Below are 12,880 nucleotides of genomic sequence, written 5' to 3' on the forward strand. Positions count from 1 at the left end.
GGGCCTGCTGGTCAACTCAGAGAAGAAGAGAGCGCCCCCCACTGGACGACACAAGCATTAAGCATCCAAGCAGCATCACAACAAACCGTCTCGGTTAATCCTTTCCTAATGTCCTTTTAAAGAAAGAATCATATGCATAACTATCGCGATACTTGTCGCATGAGCACAGCAACTTGCTGTGAGTGTGTGTGTGCGTGCGCACAAAAGCAAAAATGGCGCACGTTTTTCCTCCAAAACAAACTACAGTTAAAAACAAGTCAAACTTAAATTTAAAAAGTGACTAAAACATTTTGTTTCAAAATTAATGAAGCTACGAGGTGTAAATGACGTAAATTTAACTACAAATTAAAGCCTCTCCAGTGGAAATATATTTTTTTTTTGGGGGGGGGGATGAAAACAATACAGTTCCAAATGAATCCGAATTTTGCGTGCTCCCAATAAATGTTTCTGTTTCCGTACAAAATGCGGAGACGTTTATTCACACAGTGTGGCCTCCGCCTGCCCTCACTCAACTTTATGAGAGCTCTATTACTGTTAACTCACTATCAGCTATTAAGGGGGGGAGGAGGGGGGGCGACTATTGGGGGGTGCCGCTAAGCAGTAAATAAATATGAGCCTATTGTATTCTTGTCGGCTGACTGTCCTTGCGCTCCCATGCCGAGCAAACGCACACATACAATGGGAGGCCGGACCCCCGTGTCATTCCCGAGACCAAAAACCTCGACCCCCCCCTCCGTCCCCCGCGGCTTCTCCGACACCGCCTGGGAAAGTGAAGGCCACGCAGGAAGGAGGAAGCAATGAAACGCACGCCTGACATTGGGGCGCCAAGACGAAAGTTCGGAGCGGTGAAGGGCGTCCAAATGCAATCGTTGGTCGTCGTCATCGTGTTTGCACATTTTTTACATTTACACATTTTAGCAACTTCACTTTTTTTATTTTTCTTTTTCTTATGATGCCAATTGTTTTGATCCATGACATTTTTTTTTTATTTTGTTAATCCAAGCGATTTGACCTGACTGGGAGAAATGTTTGTGTCGGCGAGTTGCAAAGCGTTTGCCGTCCGTTTTTGGAGATTAGCAAAAAAAAAAAAAAACGTTAACATGAGCGCAACAAAACAGACGTGTGCGGCCTGATTGGCAGCTTATTGTTGCGCGCGCGGCCGAGTTGAGGAAGGTCGGCCGTAGCTTGACTTCCTCGACTCGCTTAACTTCTTTTTTTTTTTTTTTTTGGAGGATGATGATGATGATAATGATTTTCCTTGTGTTTGGAAAAGGCCACATTCTGCTACTTGTGTTATTCTTCCTGTGCTACTCGCAGCTGGAAGGACAGGAAGCCGGATCTGGAAAAGTACTTGTGTGTATGTCGTCGGTGATTACAGGACAGTGGGCACGGGCGGGGGGGGGGGACTCGTTGTGGTGGCCCGCTGGCTGGGGGGGGGCACAAAAACCATACGCGCCCCTTCCTCGCTCGTCGCGCAGGGAATTGTGTCCACAACGCGCAAAAATCTCAGACGGAAGTCGAAGGCTGTCACAAAGCCCAAAAGTTGATAAATTACACCGGCAAACCAAAGTCGGAAGGTTGCCTGAAAAAAAAAAAAAAAAAGTTGCTACTCGAGTTCCGAGAACCAAATTTTGATTTTTTTTGCCGGCCGTCAGGAAAGCACAGCAAGAGAAGGAGGATGAATCCAAAACAAAATCTGAAATGAACTGCGCATCATCACGTAAAAATGCAGCAAAAAAAAAAAAAAAAAAAACGCTTCCATTTGGAGATGGACCCTCAAAGGGAACCTGTGCCTCATGTTGCACACCAAAGAGATTACGGAAGGAAAGAAGGGATGCTGTCTTCATTTGGCAAGCATCCACTTTAGCACACAGTCCACTGCATCGTGAGGACCCCCCGAAGACCCCCGACCAACTGTGAGGGTCCCGCAAAGTTAATGAGTGAGGCGTCAAAGAGGCCGCAAAGCCAGCAGGTGTCGTTCAGGTATCACGCACACACACACACACACACGCACGTTTGTATGGTAATGTCGTCACATTTCATTTCTCATGTTCTCGTCCGGGCCAGGTGGGCCGCGTTGGCTTGCCGTGTCGACGCTCTCGCCTCCCTGCCGGACAACTTGTGCTCGCTCTCGCCCAAGACAAACACGGCGTGTTTTCATGGTGAGCACCCACACGCCCACACACACGAAGCAAAAATCGAAGGCGTCGCGACATGACATTTTCTTCCAGGACAAGACATGTCCTTCGAATGTCACATGACGTTATTTCACGTCATGGCATGATCATGTTCATGTTGTCATTTTGTTGGGGTTCCGTCGACGCCGCAAAGGTCTAGCTGGGCCGCTTGTTTCCTTTCTCGTAAGAACGCGACGAGCGGCGAGCGGCTTCCTGTCACGGCTTCCTCCCCGTTGGTGCGGGATGAAAGCGGGATGAGCATTATCTTGCGGCCGCAGGCCACTCGGCCGCACCTCCAAGTCGGCCGGCGCAGGAAGTGACCCCCAGGCCTCGCCGTCCAGCTAATTATGGCGAAGCTCAAGAATGTTCCGAGTGGGAAATCTATTTTTAGCGTCTGCATAAACTGACCTTTGGCCTCCTGTCAATATTGGACATGCAGAGGTGGCATTTTTGCTTCCTAATCTCCAAGCGGGAATGTTTGGTGAGGAATTATGCGGCGTGTTTGATGAGATTCCTCGCATTGGTTCGTCATGATGAAAGGTGGATAAGCGCTCCGTGACCTGTTATGATTTTTTTTTTTTAGGGGGTAGGGGGGGGGCCAAACGTTGAAGTTGACGAAAACAAACTGAATTTATGCTGAGTTGAGCCGCCGCCACCGCGACGAGTTTATTGTTACTCGCTGATGTCATCATCTTGTTTTTCCTCCAGGAAGTTCGTGCAAGGCGAGCGTAATTGTTGCCAAGGGGCCAAACGTCGTCGCAAAACAAGCGAGAACACCGCTTGGCGCGCAAACGCGTGCGGACGAAAATCAAAAAGCAACAATCGCAGCCAGCCAAGCAGGGGCAAGTTTTTTTGTTTTTTTTTCTGGTGAAAGGTGAAAACTCTTAGACAGCCAAAGTCAGTTGCCATGACGACCGTTCTTCTTCTTCGTCTTCTAAATGGAACGCGACGATGAACATCTACCAAAAGTACGGTAGTGGACGAATGGTAGTCATGGCAACGAGCTAATGGTTTCCGCAACAACTATTTCGTCTTCATTTTGCATTTGTTAAGCGCAGCAAGTGTTTATTAGGGTGGGGGGGGCTGTGGGAGGGGGGGGCTGTAATGGCTTAATAGAGGCGTTAACCTGTGAACAGGCACCTAAACATTCCCCTAAAACTCGTAAACACGTGTCAGCTTTGAGATATGTTGACTTTTTTTTTTTTTGGGTCATATTTTTAGTGCCTTTGTGAAATGAAATGAAACAGGAAGTTGGGAAGTTTATGCCCCGCAGGCGCCCTCCCGTTTCCCCCTCAGCGTCGCATTTAAACACACGTTGACAGTTGAATTCAATCTTATTTATTGGATCAGATTTGAGGGAAAAAAAAAAGCACACACAATATAGACGGACAGGCACGTGCACAGAAAGCACGCGTGGTGCTCAAGCACCAGCCCTCTTTTACCCCGCGTCGCAAAAAGACATTTTTTGTGCATTCATCAATATTTGAAAAAATATATCTTTCTTATTTTTATTTCTGTGGACATGTATCACTAAGTTGTTTTTTTTTTGTTCATGATAGCGAGCGTTGTTGTCTGCGGTAGCAGCCGGGATCGGCCGCGTCGGGCCTGTGGGGACCCGGCGGGCCCAAGTACTGTTCAAACTCGCTGCGGTCCAGATCGTACAGCGTGTCCAGCTGCACCCGCTCCAAGTAGATGTCCAGCGAGGGCCCGCCCAAGAACCTGGACTCGGCCTGCTCCGCGTGCCGCTGACCCCCCAAACGCAGGTGAGGCTCGCTCGGGTGGGAATCCCGCAAGGGCTCCTGGAAAAAAGCGCTCGGCGGGAAGCCCCGCGTGGAATAAGCGGCCGGGAAGGAGGCGTGGAGATGGTGCTGCTGGTTGTGGAGCAGGCAGGCCAGGTCATAGGTCAAGTCCAAGGCGGCGGGGGGGCGCAGGGGCTCGGCGACGGGCGTCTTGGGGCTCTTCTTTAGCTGCTTTCTGCGGCGGGGGCGGTACTTGTAGTCGGGGTGGTCGATGGTGTGCTGCACGCGCAGACGCTCCGCCTCCTGCATGTACGGACGCTTCTCAGACAGCGACATCGACTTCCACGTCTTGCCTGGGCGCAAAACACAAACACGCCGACGTCACAAACGGGTGAGCTGAGGCCAACCGGCTTCACAAAGTTGCAAATGTCAAGAGAGCCCAGACACGTTCAGACCAAAATAGCCAAAATATAGGAAAAGGGATTTTATTTGCGCTTTTATCGTTTAAGAATTAAAATCATCATCATTATCATGCGGCACAATTGCTCCTATATGTCACTTGAAATATTTTTAAAAAATCAATGAAAATAAAAATGCAATAATAAAAGCACAACACTATCGTAAAGAAAATTTTCCAATTTTTTTTTAACCTCTTGTTACCAATAACGACACGGAAATGTAGTCATCTTCATCATCTTCATCATCATCATCAATGTGACTTAAGGCTAATTGAGGGGCCCTCCAGGCTGGCAGGGGGGGGGGCGCTCCGGTGTCAACTGTGGTTGTGCGTGTGCGTGTGCGTGTGCGTGCTCGCGCGCGTATCTGACCGAGAATCTTGCTGAGGTCGGTGTTCTCCAAGTCGGGGTTGAGCTGGGCCAGCCGCCGCCGCTCCTCTTTGGTCCAGATGATGAAGGCGTTGAGCGGTCGCCGCACGCGCTGCCCGGGGGGGGCTCCGCACTTGCTAGGCCTCGAGACCCCCGAGCTGGCCCCCCCGCTCGAGTCCGGTGCCGAGCGAGCGGAGGCGCACGGCGGCTCGCCGACGCGGACCGCGGCCGTCTGCGAGCGGTGCATGTTGAGTGGGCGTGGGGGGGTCTCCGTCACAGGAGCCCCGGATTTATTTGGGGGCTCCGCCAATGAGAAGACGGCATGGAAGGTGCGAACTCCAGGTGAGGCCGCGATAGAACCCCCCCCTCCTCAACTTCACAAATAGCACCGTCGTCTTCATTATTTGGTTGGAATGAAAATATTTGAGTGATTTTCCGCATTAAAATGAGTGGTTATTTTTTCAATTTTCTGCGCTTATTTTCACGAGCATTTTTAATGAAATGCAAATTAAATATGAAACAATATCACGTGTTTTTATTTTTTTGGAAATGCATCATTTCCTGCTTTTCGTTCACATTTTCTTTTCTGCATTATTTGCATCAATTGAGGCGATCTTTGAAGGCGTCTTTTTATCTCTTTTCTTCTATTAATCGAATCTTTTCTTGCGCCGTTGAAGTGCGCTGGAATCCAATCAATAGGTCCTGACAGTATTGATGGCTGTACATCAAAGTGTGAATGTGAGGGGGGGCTAGTTACTAATTACATTGCCCCCCCCCCCCCTCTTATCAGACGCGGTGCACTGTCTTGTTCCATTCGGTGCAGATGATGAAACGCGCCTGTCAAATATTTGAGCTGATAGACGCGCGACGCCGACGATGATGAGGATGAGGATGATGATGAAGGGCAATTAATTCCTCAACTGCAAGGGGGGGGGCGACCCTCAGATTCAAAGCCAAAATTCAACAAGTGTTGTTTGAAAGTGTATTGAAGGCTTAACAGACTCACAGAAACCGGCTTGGCTTTTAACATTTGCAGCCATAAAAACTGAAAAAATTGAAGTATAGAATTTTTAAAAAATAATTATTTCATTTTATTTGTATTCGTTTCAAAAACACATGCACACGTTTCCTGCATAATGTTCAGGAAATGCGACCATATTTTATAATAATTTATTAATTTAGTTAATTCATTCAAAAACTGACGGGCACGTAGAATTGTATTATTTGTAAAGTTTAAATTGCTTGCAAGACACTCATCGATTGATTTTGTTTTCAATCAAAATAATTTCAAATCAGGCTTGTCATGTAGCCTGACCGACTTTTGATTTTGTGATTTTTTTTTATGAATTGATTTGTAATCTCTCAAATAAAATAACGCTCGGTGCTGTAGGTATTTTTAAGCGTTTTTAAATAATAGGCGGAAACAAAAAAAAAGTGCTGAAATTAAATGTTGACGTGATAATATTGCAGCCTGCTGTGTAGTCGATGAGGATGGCCGGTGACACCCCCCCCCCCCACAAAAAAAACAAACAAACAAAAAAACATTCCCCCCATCCATTAAGGTCTGGCTGCATGACACCTGCCTGTGCAAAACGCTGCCCAACGTTTTGCACCTGCACCTCCTTTTGTGGCTTTGCGTCGCAAAGATGTGCATTGGAATTTGCTAAAAGACGTGTGACGTCACGAGGCCATTACGCGCAACGAGAGAAACGTTCACGGTGCGTGGTGTCATCAGCCAAACAAAAAGATCCCACCTGGACTTTGTCAGAGGAGGCTTGATGTGTTCAAGGCTCATCAAGACAAAATGCGTCTGATTGGTGAGCGGAGGGGCGGGAGCGCAGGAGGGCCTGGGGGGGGTCTGCATTCGCGAGAATCCACATCGGCGGTGTTGAAGGCCACGCTCGCTCCGATGTGCTGTGAAAAGCCCAAAAGTACAAGAACGCTGCCGCTTGTAATGGATTCAATTAATTAGGCACAGCGGGACTACACTAACTTTGGTTTCGGCTCGCAACGCCCCCTGCTGGCTGACATACGTCACACATGAACAAACATCATGTGGAGTCCAACAAGGTTGAATTGTGAACAAATCTTGACAAATTCGAATAAGTCGTACTGCAAAAAAATAATATTTCAGAATTGGTTGAACAACGGCAACAAGGATGACAAATTCAAGGCACGGACGGCAAGATGAGGAAAACTTATCACGACTGACAAGCTGGCTGAAAGGCTGCTGTCCATTTTGTCATGAGGGTCCGTCGGTGACACTGGCACCTACGGCAATGTGGCCGCCGGCGCACATTTTTCACGTGTTTGCGTCACATTGCGTTGTCTGACCTTTTTGTATTTTTGCCTTTTTGCTCAAGTGGGGTGTGCAGACTTTTCACCTCAACTGTCTGGAATTCTTGAACTTTTAACTCAAAAGCACATGGAACGTGTTGACTTTTGTGGCTTATTTGGAATGTTTGGACGACCCCCCCCCCCACCTTCATTGCCCCCCCATAACATGAAGGTGTCATAATGAAGCACTGTATTCCTTGCATGGTGTGATAGCGCTTCTTCTTTTGGGCTTTGTATTCTATCGGCACAGCAGGCTGAAGATCCATAGAAAGCTCAGACAGCATTCTATGCAGCCAACTATGACCCCCACCACCCACCCCCTCTAAGTGGGGATGGGGTCCCCCCCCCCAGTGTAAACAGCGCCCTGCCCGGCCTTACGTCAGGCCAGCTGAGAGGATTACAAGCCCCCCCGCCCCTTCATTAGGGCCCCCACAATGATGAGGTGCTGATAACAACGTGGACTGAGCCAGACTTCAAACACCCAAAAAGACCCCCCCACCCCCAAACGCCCCCCTCCCATTACATGTTACAAGACGTGCGTTATGTGTCGGTGTGTCAAATCTCAGAATTAATAAAGGAACCAAATTTGCTTTCTTGACTGCTGATGTTAGTAAAAGTTTACTGGATTTATTTCACGCAAGACTTGCAATTATTTAGTCAAGATGATTTGAGTTTTCCTCAGTTCAGAAATGCAGAACCGTCGCATGGAAATAATTGCATGGAGAAGAATGGAAATTATTTAATAATTATTTCACTGGAAAAATGATGCTGGCATTTATTGATTAAAAAATAAGTGAGATAAAAGACTTGACAAAATTACAATAAAATTGTTTCAATAGAAGTTAAAATATTGAATTAATTCAAAGTGAATTTAGAAACACTTCCAAAAAATAAAATGTAATATTTAAATGCAAAAATGTAATAGTACTTTTTTTTTTTACTTAAAATCTAAAAATAAAAATATGATCACAAAAAATATGAATCCTCTCCAAGAATGAAAAATAAAAAAAATAAATAGATAAGCTTGTGTAAGACGAAATGAAAAATGAAACAAAAAACTGAGAAGAAAAACCCCCCAAAATAATTTCAAAGTCCCAAATTTTTGAAAATATATTTCCTCATAAAAAGGGAAGAAAAAAAAGAAGACGTGAGTGAATGTGTGCTGACGTGGTGCCGGCCTGCTGAGGCTGCAATTAATTTCCTTTGCAAGTGAGCAAAGCCCCGATAAGGCAGCTCGTTATCGCCACAAATGAAGCACGTCTGGACGTCTTCTTCCATTTTGCCGCCACGTGCGGCCAGCCGGCCTCGGAGCCGCCATTAAGTGGCCCTCGATGGCCGCCACACCCCCAAACAAATCCTCCTGCTCGCTTGCGTTCATTAGTGGCAGAAAATGTCTGCCGGCTGCTCTAATTAGCTGAGTGTGAACGGGTTAGACACAGACATTAAATTAATGTGCAGCCAGAGAGCCACGTCGTCCTTTTCAAGCCGCTGATTGCTGTCGTCTACGCTCGCCCGCTGCCCTCGCCGCCGCCGCTTTTACAAACAATGCGACAAAATATAGCACAAGACAAAAGTGTGCGGTGCAGCAAGTCATCGATTAATCGATTTTCAACAACTTATTTATTTTGCATGCAGTACCAGTAGAGGGAGCCGCCATCCCAGCCGTTCACTCAAGGGATTGAAATGAAAAGATTCATCCAAAATATAATCAACAAATGAATTTTTCAAGTGATGTTCGCCAGACAAATCTTAAAAATGCAGAAAAATGGAAATGCAAAGTTTTGGATTCAAAGGGTACAAAAAAAAAAAAAAAAAAAAAAAGAAAAAAGCAAGCAAAATGAGTGAGCGTTTTGAGAGTTGAAGTGCAAACGGTCTGCTTCTTTGAAGATAAGCCAGCGCGCCCGCCTGCCTGCAAACAATGACTCGGCGTTTTCTTTCCTGCGCTCCCATTTATTTGATGTGCTAAGGATGCGGCCCAGATTTGTCCTCAGCCCGAACGCCGCTTCAGCGTCACATTTAACCACTCAAAGAGCCCCCCCCCCCACCACCCATCAAGAAAAAAAAAAAGAACCGTTTCCGTTGAATTCCCTTCCACTAAATGTGGCCTGCGCTTGTGACTGCTTTGGCTTTGTGAAGGAGCACAATGTGGACACACAAACATTATGCTTCCTTTGATAAAGAAGCATCAAATAGGCCACTTATTTATAGCCAGGCCGCCATTTCGAACAAATAAACATCACACCCGAGTACCTTTCGCAACTTCTCACGTACACTGCCAGAAAAAAAAAAGAGAACGTACGACATTTAGACCTTTCAGGCTTCGACGGCTTGTCACTGGGACATCGGCAATCTTTTGTTTGACTTACCAAGAACCGTTGACAGTTCGTTGAAAGTAGCTCATTGCTGGACTTAAATGTGCATTTTGTCTAACAGTGCGCTCTTTGTTATGTAAAATGTTTAAGGCCGCGTACGTCGGCCCGAGACTTTGTTCCCAGAAAGACGAACGCGAAGAAGTGTGTGACGCAGGATACAGCTGGCGTCCGTCATGGTGTGACTCATTTCAAAGTTGGAAGTGGCACACGTCACTGACATCTGTTTCCTGTTTTCACCGATCTTGAGTTCCCACTTGCTCACCTGTTGCTCACCAATCGTTTTCCCGTGAACGTTGCGAGACGTGTCGGAATGAGCGCCGCAAGCTCATTTCCACAAGGATCACCTCATTTTCTTAACTACCTCGTGTACTCCAAAATGAAATTGGAATCAAAGGTTGCCCTTTATGGAGGAAAGGAGAATTTAATTTATAAAAATTGTTGCTTTCACCTCCAAGTTTTATACACTGTAGATATATTTTTATTTATGATAGATAGAAATCGATATTATTTAAAAGATTTAGTTATTGCCCCCCTGCAAAAAAAATGGAGCTACTGTGCAATGATTCAATTTGAATGTTGCAACAGTAGTACTTTTGGATTCCACAAGAGAGATCCCAAGAGCACACTTTGCAAATTACAGATTCAGCACAAGATTTATTGACGTTTTATATAAGTAACAATTTATTGCAAATGATTTGGACTACTCAAGCTTGTGATATGCACTGTCTTAAATAGTACACAAAATGTCCACTAGGAGGCGTAGTATTTCAGAAGCTTTTCATCTGAGGGCTTGAGGATCTTCTTCTCGGCCATGTTGACAATCCAGCCCGGGGCGAGTCCAAAGAAGATTTGCCGCGTGTCCTTGCGGGCAGCGAGCATGTTGTACAGTCGGTCTCGAGAAATGTCCGGCAGCGCGTAGCCGTACTTGAGCGCCAGGGCAAGGCGTGCCCGTTGGACGTCGTCGGGTTGCGCCAGGTAGCCGCGATTGTCGGGGTCCATGTAGTAGGGCAGCTGGTCCTCGCCAGGGAGCATGCGTCTGGGGATGGGCTGGCCGCGCTGGAAGAAGGGCACGGGCTTGATGAGGATGCCCAGGCTGATGGGGTCATAGAAGGCGCTGGTCACCACGCCGCCGTTCTTCTCCACGGCGGCGATGGCTTTCTCGGATGCACGCTGGACCTCGATGTTCACTTTGGCCGAGAACACGTCCGCGCCCTGGAAACACAAAAGCGCATGTGTGCAATTGTGAACGGCGACATCTGCTGGTAGACTCCAAAGTTACGCGGCCAAAAAAATTCAAGAGAAACGCTGGCATTGGAATTAATTTTCACTAATTATTTAACATTAAATTCAGATTTTTTTTAATAATAGATATGCAAATTGAGATTGTCAAAGTTTTTTTTTAAACAAAGTAAAAATCATCTTGTCTCTGCTCTCTAGTATGCTGCACCTACGTCGTCCACGAGCTGCACACCGAAGTCTCTCTTATGCGGCTGCACGGTGACGCCACGCCCGTTGACCAGCTGCGTCAGATCGATGGGCTGGCCGGGGTCCACGCGGCCTAAGTCGATGAGGTACTGAAGGCGCCTGAGGGACAGTGGCTGGTACTGAGGACGGCGGCTGAAATGGCACAAAAGAACACGGGATGGCCAAAACACAACAGGTTGGTTACTCGCTGGCATTATTCCCTTAAATAGAGACGCAAGGAAACGCAACACGTTTATTTTATTTTTTTTTTGCATTGCAATGGGAGACTTTTGGAGGAACCACACTGTCGAGCCATTTTATATATATATATATATAAAATCATTTCTTGACATGCAGTGCGGGGGAGAGCCTCTCGCCAGCCTTCTTGGAGGGAGACATCTAAAGCAGGCTGGTTCGGGGCTCTCGAGGACCGGACTTGGGCACCCGTAATGCAAAGCAACATGTGGCGCACCTGTGGCCTTCATTGTAGCCATATTTGGGGATGGCCAGATAGAAGGGCGTCTGTCCACCTTCGAAGCCGAGCCGAGGCCGGTTGCCTCGCTGCCGCTCTCCCTTGTGTCCTCGTCCGCTCCGGTTGCCGCCGTGTTGCCCTCTGCCCCGACGTTTACCCTACAAAAAAGAATTAAACAAAGACCAAATAACTCCAGTGAGTTGAACGGTTAGCATTAGCCTCGCGAGCTAAACTACTCGCCGATGTCGACTGTCGAAGGCGGCAGTTAGCATTAGCCATACTAACTAGTTAGCCTACGATAAGCGTCAGAAACTGAGGTTAGCATCATGCACGCTAGCAAGTTAGCCGACATTTACGCTGTGTCAAAATGGAATCTTACGATCTTCTTGGCGCCGGGTTCGGGCCTGAGATTGCCCAGGGATATACGCGGCAGGTTCCGCAATGCTTCGAACGCCTTGCCGACGCTTTTCGGGGGGAAAGACATGATTGTTGCAATGCTTCACATGTCTCCGTCCGAACTTGGCTAGCTTGTTGCCAAGGACGTCTCGGGTCACGTGATGGGGGTGGGCGGGACTGAGGAAGTAATTTTATCCGCATGTAATCCATGTTGAAAAATGAGAAGAAAAACAAACATTCTCTTGCAAAACTGTTATCAATTATTTTAAAAATGACATTTAATCATTAAAAAAAGTTATCAAAGCTTGGCTTTCATCAGAAACCAATTGATTTTGATTGTCGCCCTTCTGGGTAGCCAATCTCGAAGCGGGAAAAAAGTCCCGAGTAGAATAATACATAGATGACATGACATAAAATAAAATCATGTTACAATTCACTTAAAATATATAATCATTAAAATAATTTAAAAATACTTTTCTAAAGGTTTAAGCACGCTGTGTAGACATGAAATTAGTATATTCAATTTAGGCACGCTCAGAAAATGGCAACATAAGATGGCCGCCAGTGGCTTCATTCTCACTTCAGCGAGGAGTCTGCATTGTTAGTCAATTCCTATATAAATTTGTGACTTGTGTACGTCTAAAAATGTAATTAATTTATTTTTAAACAATCATGAATAACATTCGCTGTTCTCAAAGCCTTGCGTCATTTGACTTTACCGTTAGGTGAAAGAGTGGCGTTTCAATGGACCAATCGCCGCTTGAATTTTGTATGTCTTCCTGCAGCAGACCCAATCAGAAAGAGGAAAAGGCACAAACAACTTCCTGTACCGCCCCCCGACGTAGCAAGTAGTGTGATTCTTGTGATCGTGTTCTCGTGTGTTGTTTTCGTCAGACGAAACTTGCACGAAAGAAACCCTAAAGTCTGTTTTCCAGCGGCGGCCTCTCCGTGGCTGACATTAACTACGTTTACATTTAGCTTAGCAGCAACTTCTTCACAGGTGCGTCGCGTCGTTGTATGTGCGGTAATAACATGTCGGCGCCTCTACCTGCCATCGTGCCTGCTGCCCGCAAAGCCACCGCGGCGGTGAGTGGATAAT

The 12,880-nt window shown here is 46.7% G+C and overlaps 3 protein-coding genes across 10 annotated transcripts in view; 1 reads left to right on the forward strand and 2 right to left on the reverse strand.

Moving 5' to 3' along the window:
* The window catches only part of lypla1 (lysophospholipase 1), a 43,573-nt gene that overhangs the window by 25,708 nt on the left and 4,985 nt on the right, over positions 1-12,880 (forward strand). For 4 of the 8 annotated variants that reach the window (XM_088282603.1, XM_088282605.1, XM_088282606.1 and 1 more), the window contains 5 exons: positions 1,656-1,983; positions 2,068-2,162; positions 3,737-3,940; positions 10,887-11,109; positions 12,782-12,867. In XM_088282603.1, coding sequence (XP_088138729.1) covers positions 12,799-12,867 — 69 coding nt within the window. In that variant the 5' untranslated portion in view covers positions 1,656-1,983; positions 2,068-2,162; positions 3,737-3,940; positions 10,887-11,109; positions 12,782-12,798. The other 4 variants (XR_015839874.1, XR_015839875.1, XM_088282604.1 and 1 more) reach the window with 3 other exon arrangements.
* LOC148318591 (transcription factor SOX-8-like) lies at positions 3,728-4,252 on the reverse strand. The gene has a single exon (XM_088282611.1). It carries the CDS (start codon positions 4,250-4,252, stop codon positions 3,728-3,730), a length of 525 nt encoding a protein of 174 aa, XP_088138737.1.
* mrpl15 (mitochondrial ribosomal protein L15) lies at positions 10,084-11,954 on the reverse strand. The gene is made up of 4 exons (XM_088282598.1): positions 11,765-11,954; positions 11,386-11,543; positions 10,901-11,066; positions 10,084-10,661 (listed from the first exon to the last, which is right to left on the reverse strand). The coding sequence occupies exons 1-4, from the start codon at positions 11,867-11,869 to the stop codon at positions 10,200-10,202; spliced, it is 891 nt and encodes a 296-aa protein (XP_088138724.1). The 5' UTR covers positions 11,870-11,954; the 3' UTR covers positions 10,084-10,199.

This window comes from Idiotropiscis lumnitzeri, chromosome 19, assembly GCF_059441095.1.
Source record: "Idiotropiscis lumnitzeri isolate Australia: NSW breed Sydney's pygmy pipehorse chromosome 19, RoL_Ilum_1.0, whole genome shotgun sequence".
Taxonomy (NCBI): domain Eukaryota; kingdom Metazoa; phylum Chordata; class Actinopteri; order Syngnathiformes; family Syngnathidae; genus Idiotropiscis; species Idiotropiscis lumnitzeri.